Source organism: Prionailurus viverrinus, chromosome B1 (assembly GCF_022837055.1).
Source record: "Prionailurus viverrinus isolate Anna chromosome B1, UM_Priviv_1.0, whole genome shotgun sequence".
Classification (NCBI taxonomy): domain Eukaryota; kingdom Metazoa; phylum Chordata; class Mammalia; order Carnivora; family Felidae; genus Prionailurus; species Prionailurus viverrinus.
Window position 1 is genome coordinate 75,082,480 of NC_062564.1, and position 6,000 is coordinate 75,088,479.

At 45.5% G+C, this 6,000-nt stretch overlaps 1 protein-coding gene across 3 annotated transcripts in view; it reads left to right on the forward strand.

Annotated features, from left to right (window-relative positions):
• The window catches only part of TMEM154 (transmembrane protein 154), a 51,575-nt gene extending 46,611 nt beyond the window's left edge, over positions 1-4,964 (forward strand). The window contains exons 7-8 of one of the 3 annotated variants that reach the window (XR_007151487.1): positions 2,791-2,914; positions 4,128-4,964. Coding sequence is in view for 1 of the 3 variants with exons in the window: in XM_047855401.1 (XP_047711357.1) it covers positions 2,791-2,833 (43 nt within the window). In the remaining 2 variants the exon portion in view is untranslated. The other 2 variants (XR_007151488.1, XM_047855401.1) reach the window with 2 other exon arrangements.
• The last annotated feature ends 1,036 nt before the right edge of the window (positions 4,965-6,000 follow it).

The window sequence follows — 6,000 nt, forward strand, 5'->3', positions numbered from 1 at the left end:
CCCCAGGTCAGGCTCTAAACTGACAGTGCAGGGCCTGCTTGGTATTCTCTCTCTCTCTCTCTCTCTCTCTCTCTCCCTCTGCCCTCTCCCTTATTCTCTCTCTCTCTAAAATAAAATAATAATTAAGAAATTAAGAAAAATCTTAGAGCTAAAGCCTTCTCTTTTTCCTAATTACTCGCTTTTGTTCATGTCTTTAATTCTAATTTCATTTTCTATCCCTTGACATTATAATAGTTGGAACAAGGCTGACAGACAAGTTCATAACACATAAATAATATGAAGACATCCGTGAAAAAGGATGCATTCCTGCACACAAACCAGTCGGTACATTGACAAACAACGAGCAGAAAGATTCCCCTTCAAGGCCCCAACTAACGTAAAACCTGGTCAATTACGGCATCGATACACCCCTAGAGTCTGCTGCAGGGTATACATCCTGCCTATGTTAACCAGAGTGACTACGTGACTGACGTGATGGGGCAGATCGGCCTCGAGATGGCTTGGACCCAAAGAGCAGACAGCCCCACGGTCTCAGGGAAGGGATATGAAGAGAGAACAATAATACTAACTGGAACTTACTGTGTGTATCAGTTGGGAATTAAGTTCAGCTTCTAATACTAGACACATAAAATGAAATTATTTCAAGCAAGATCTTTTTTGGTCACGCATGAAAGAATACAGAGGTAAGCTGGTATGGTAACTCCATGGGCATCTGGGCCCTGGATTCCTTCTAACCCTCCCCCCCCTCCATTAGTGCAAAGCTCCCATCCTCAGGGGTGCCGTTCGGTACACATGCCCCAGCGTGGTGTCCACAATAAGGACAGAAAGGGAACCAGCACAGGGCGAGCCCCTCTAAAGAGCTTTCCTGCCAGCCCATTGAAACAATTCGGCCTATATCTCATTAGCCAACCTATCTGCAAGGCAGCAGGAAACTGTAGGGTTGGTACAGGTAGGGTCTCAGGGTTGGTACGTCATCGTTCCCAACAATGAGGGTCTGCTTCTCAAAGCAGTGAAAGAATATTGGGTATCTGATGAGGTAGCAACACTGGCCATAAGGTGCTAAGTACCTACCATATATCATCTTGTTTTAATCCTCGCCATATACTTAAAAAAAACGTTTACTGATTCTGAGAGGGAGAGAGAGAGCGCCCATGTGCACGTGCACACACACACATGTGCACGCGAGTTGAGGAGGTGCAGAGAGAGAGGATGAGAGAATCCCAAGCAGGCTCCACACTGTCAGCACAGAGCCCAATGTGGGGTCCCATCTCACGAACTGTTAAGATCATGATCTGGCCGAAATCAACAGTTGGATGCTTAACCTACTGAGCCACCCAGGCGCCCCTCACAATATACTTTTACGATAAGATTAGGGAACTTATGAATTTGTCTCATGTCTTCCTAACTCCAAAGCACATGATCTAAACGGCTACACTAAACTGCCTTCCCAGTAATAAGCAATAGGAGGGTGTTTAAGAAGGTGTCATTGTCAAGGAGGCCTGAAGGTGGGCAGATTCAGATCAGAAGTAACAGAAGCTTCAGGAGGGCAGTGAAGGAAGGACCCCAGGACCAGTAGAAATGGTATATCATGCTGAGAAAAAAAGTCAGGGTTTGGAATAGGGGTGATAAGGTAAAAAAAACTTAGTTTCTGGACCTAGGTTCTGGTAAGGATTTGGTCACTGAATAAAGAAATAACGAATGAAACTTAGTGGCTTAAAAGCAGCAACAATCACTTATTTTGCTCGTGAATCTGCATTTTGGGTGGGGTTCATGGGCAACAGCCTATCTCTGCCCAGCATCATCTGGGCAACTGAATTGGGGCTGGGGGATCTGCTTTAAAACGGCTCACTCACATGGCTGGCAAGTTGGTACCCAGCTGTTTGATTCGGAACCCAGCCAGGCGTGTGGGCCAGGGGCCTTGGTTCCTACTACATGGGCTTCTCCATGGCTGCCACACAGCGTGGTAGCTGGATTTCAAGAGCAATATCCCAAGAGAACAAAGTGGAAGTACGTGGCATTTTTAGAAGCTAGACTTAGAAGTCACATATCATCACTTCTGCCATACTCTGTCACTTGAAGCAGTCGCAAAGTTCAAGGGGGGAGAGAACATAAACTCCCCCATTCAATGGGAGAAGTGTCAAGAGCGAGTGGGATAGGAGATATGTTACAGGCATTTTGGAAAATGCGATCTGCCAAAATTTGCATGGCCTCGTGTAATACAGAAGAAATATAACAGTCAATCTCACACCAAGTGTCCCTAGGAATATTTGATTTCCCTTGAGTTCAGTGCCTGATGGCCATCTTTGGCTTGGACGTACATCCCTGGTCCAATAATTTTGGGCAGGTTTCATCAACTACATGAGGCATGACACATAACATAGAAGAGCCTAGAAGAGTGGGTGGATCAGACACAGAGAAACTTATGAGTGTTTTCAGTACGTACAGTTATAACGGGACCAGATTAGATTGTGAGCACCTTGAGGATGGGGATTAAAAAATGTTGGGCATCTCTGTATCCTGAACAGTGCGTGGCACTAGTAAATGCTCAATAATCATGGAAAAACCAATCAGCCACTGAGCTAAGAGTCCCTGCACTACCCTTACTTGTACCAAATCAGTATTTATCACCAGTGAAAACAGGACCCAAATAGAGGTTTGCTTATTGCCCGTTACCATTTTCTACCCAAGTTTCCAGTCTCTACCCAAGTTCACCTTCCAACTGATAGATTCTGTTATCATTTTTTTATCTTTATTTGAAATTGTCCTATTATATGTGCTTTTTATTTCCAGCTATCTTGAATCCAATCTGGAAGGTGGCAGAGAACAATCATAATTGAGCCAACAAGCAAGTGGAGGCAGAGGAGAAAAGGTGGCCCCCATTTGGAGGGGAAGGAACACAAGGAGGGGCCAGCAGGTCACTGAAACCCTCTCAAGATGCTCTTTTGGCTCAGCGCTGGGCTCTTCTTCTTTGCTCTCTAGAATGTCCATGGGGAAAAGAAACACAAGTTGTATTAATAAAAAGGTTAAATGATCTATTCTAGGTAATGACACAAGAAAGATGTGGATTGTTTCTTCCCTGGATAGGGAGACAGATGAACAAAATAAGAGGTGCTGTAAATCCTCCTTGAAACGGTTCCCAACCAGCACTCAGTGTAGATAAAGCCAACCAAGTCACCTAATGGGGCAAGAGAGTAAACTATGGGACCCATTTATTTCTCAGCTCCATGAATCTGTAAAGAAACTCCCCCATCTTGTTACATGTTGTGACTAATGCCTTTTTACCTCATGTGAATGTGCCTTCCTGTTTGTAACCCAGAAGGACCTTTCTGTTCCGTTCCAGACGGACCTCCATCCTTCCTCTTTGCTTATACTCCCCAACCCTCTGCCTTCAGGGACCTGGGAGGGAGAGATATATCTGGGGAGGCAGCCAAGTGAATTAATGTTAAGATTTGTGTTCTGAGTGGGGCTGGAGCAGAAACAAGGGGAACAAAGTGGGCTGAAGGAGGGGGTAGGGAAAATGGGAGGAAAAGTTCTTGGGGAGTTCTCTGGCTCAACAGGTGAAACCAAGACTATTTGTGAAAAACAAAGGGGCAGGATAGGAGCCAAAATCTGGGACACAAATCTGAAGCAGGAGTTAGAAGCAGACTAGAAAGGGTTGGGAGTGAGGTGAGGTGGGGTCTGGGTGATTTCGACAATGGAGCTGAGCTATCCAGAGTCTTCCTTCAGCGGCCACTGGATGCACAGGGAATGGTGGCCCGCCTGGCTTAATGGTAGAGGGCAGAAAGGACACTAGACAATAATACCTTGTCTACGGTAGAGTCGGCTCACCTCCCTGTTAAGTTGAGAAACCCGGTTCCAGAGAAACAGCGTGAATAAGAAGGCTAGGCTAGGATTCATGCTCCCACAGTATTGGGACACATCCCCTAACCCCTATGAGAGCTGTGAGAGTGGTGACAGCTAGCTGGATTGTCTGAGAAGGGCTATGCCACCTTCATCTCTGGTCAGATCCAGAGCAGGCCACGTGAGGCGCGGCAGGGCAAGGCCCGACACTTTCTTCTGCATAGATTTTTAAAATTTATCCTAAATGAATGCACCTCCCTAATTTTTTCTCCTTACGTGTAACGTAGGTGTGTTTGTTTAAACAAGACTCTTGATTCCGTGCGGAATTTTCCAACTCAAAATACCTCAGACCAAAAGAAACGTACAGGCTCCGGTAACCAAATTGGGCAAAGCAGGAAGTCGCTGCTCTCAGAGAGAACCTGACGCAGGTTCAGCTACAGCGAGGAACAGCCACACCAGGGACTCGAACGCGATGAAAGGTTCTTCAGTATTCTTGTCTTCCGTTCATTGTCTGAAACAACCTTCTCCACGGGGCTACAGCTATTGTAGCTAGTGGCTCCAGGGAGCTCATCTTTCCGTCTTTACCCCCAGAGCAGAAGGGAATCTCTTTCTCTCCCCCAGTTAGGAAACGTCCCCCGGAAGGAATTAGATTAGACTGGCTGGGTTTTATGCCTAACCCTGTGAAAATGGTATTGGGACTGACTGGGGTTGACATGTCCTTGTACTACCATAGTATTCATATGTGTGTGTGAGTGTGTGTGTGTGTGTGTGTGGTACACATTGGTTGGTTGGTTGGTTGGTTGGTTGGTTGTGGGGAAGAGAGTTTATGAGGAAGCAGTTTCTAAAGGGGATCGGAATGCCATGACCACACGCAGGGCATTTGGGACCAGCCAAGGACACAGATCTCCCCCTACACGTGTTCTTCTCTCCCGTTCCACTTACCTATCCACGTTCAGAGCCACAACTCCAGAGTGGGCCAGGTTCTCAGGAAGGCGGATCTACCGATGCTTTTCGTTTCCTTCTTTGCACATTTTTGGTATTTTCTAAATGTTCTACATTTAGATACATACATTTGTATCACCTTTGTAACTTATGTTACAAAAATGAGAGTGGGTAAGTTCTCGTTAGTGGAGGCAGAAATATTAAGAACTCATAGAAAAATCCAATATTCTCCCAGCAAAGGAATGTCTTTCGAAACTCAGTTGCAAAGCTGCATGAATATATTTAGGTGTATATGACCAGGACCACTTTTTGTAGAAAAGAAGAAAGGGTTCTGCGGGAGGGTTGGTAAGAAGCCCTCAAAGCCTTGCCAGGGTGGAATGTATAGTTTTTCTTCTGCGTGCCTTCCTGTATCCTGGGCTGAACGTGGACACACTTTGCCATTTCTCTTCAGGGACTATGGGAGAATCAGGGCAGTTTTTGAAACTCTGCCTTTACCTTATGGATCACGTCACCATTTTAGGACAGGAGCAGAAGGTATTAAAGCAGTTGTCAAGGTCTTGAGAGGCTGAATGAGAACAAGTCAGAATTAGAAAGGTTTTCTCTCTCCCTGACGCATAATGTCTAATCACTTGGGTTCTTTTCATTTTTATTTTTTTACTGTAAGGATCTTTAAATATTAAAGAATATTTTGAATAAAGAGCAAAAATATCCTCCATTTAAAATTCTCTCCCTTGTTTACTTCTGTAGTTGCCACAGTTTCTCCAGTTAATACATACACTTTGTATAGAGTTAAAAAAAAGTAGTGAGAATAAAGTCCAGTTAAATCCACCCCCCCCCCAGAAAATCATTCTTAATTCCCCCAGCCTAGCATGAAAATTTCTATTCTTAGGAGTGATGTGGAGTCTCCAGCAACTCTTTCTAAGAAAGGGAATGAGAGCAGAAGGCTGAGAGGGAACCCTGGTGGGGGTCACGCAAGGCCACTGCCTCAAGCCCAAGAGGGCATGCTTTCCTGAGGAGAGCAGGACTCCTTAGCAGCTGCTGTGGGTGGGTTTAGAGGGGTCCATGGGAGAGGGACCCAGCCAGAAATCCTGGAGAGAGAAAAAACACTAGAAGGCTTCCCTGAAGATGCCACTGGGATCCATTCGTTCAGCAAAAATTTCTTGAGAGCCTCCTCTGCGCCCGGTAATAAAGATGTAGAGGAGAGGTGAGATAGCGTGG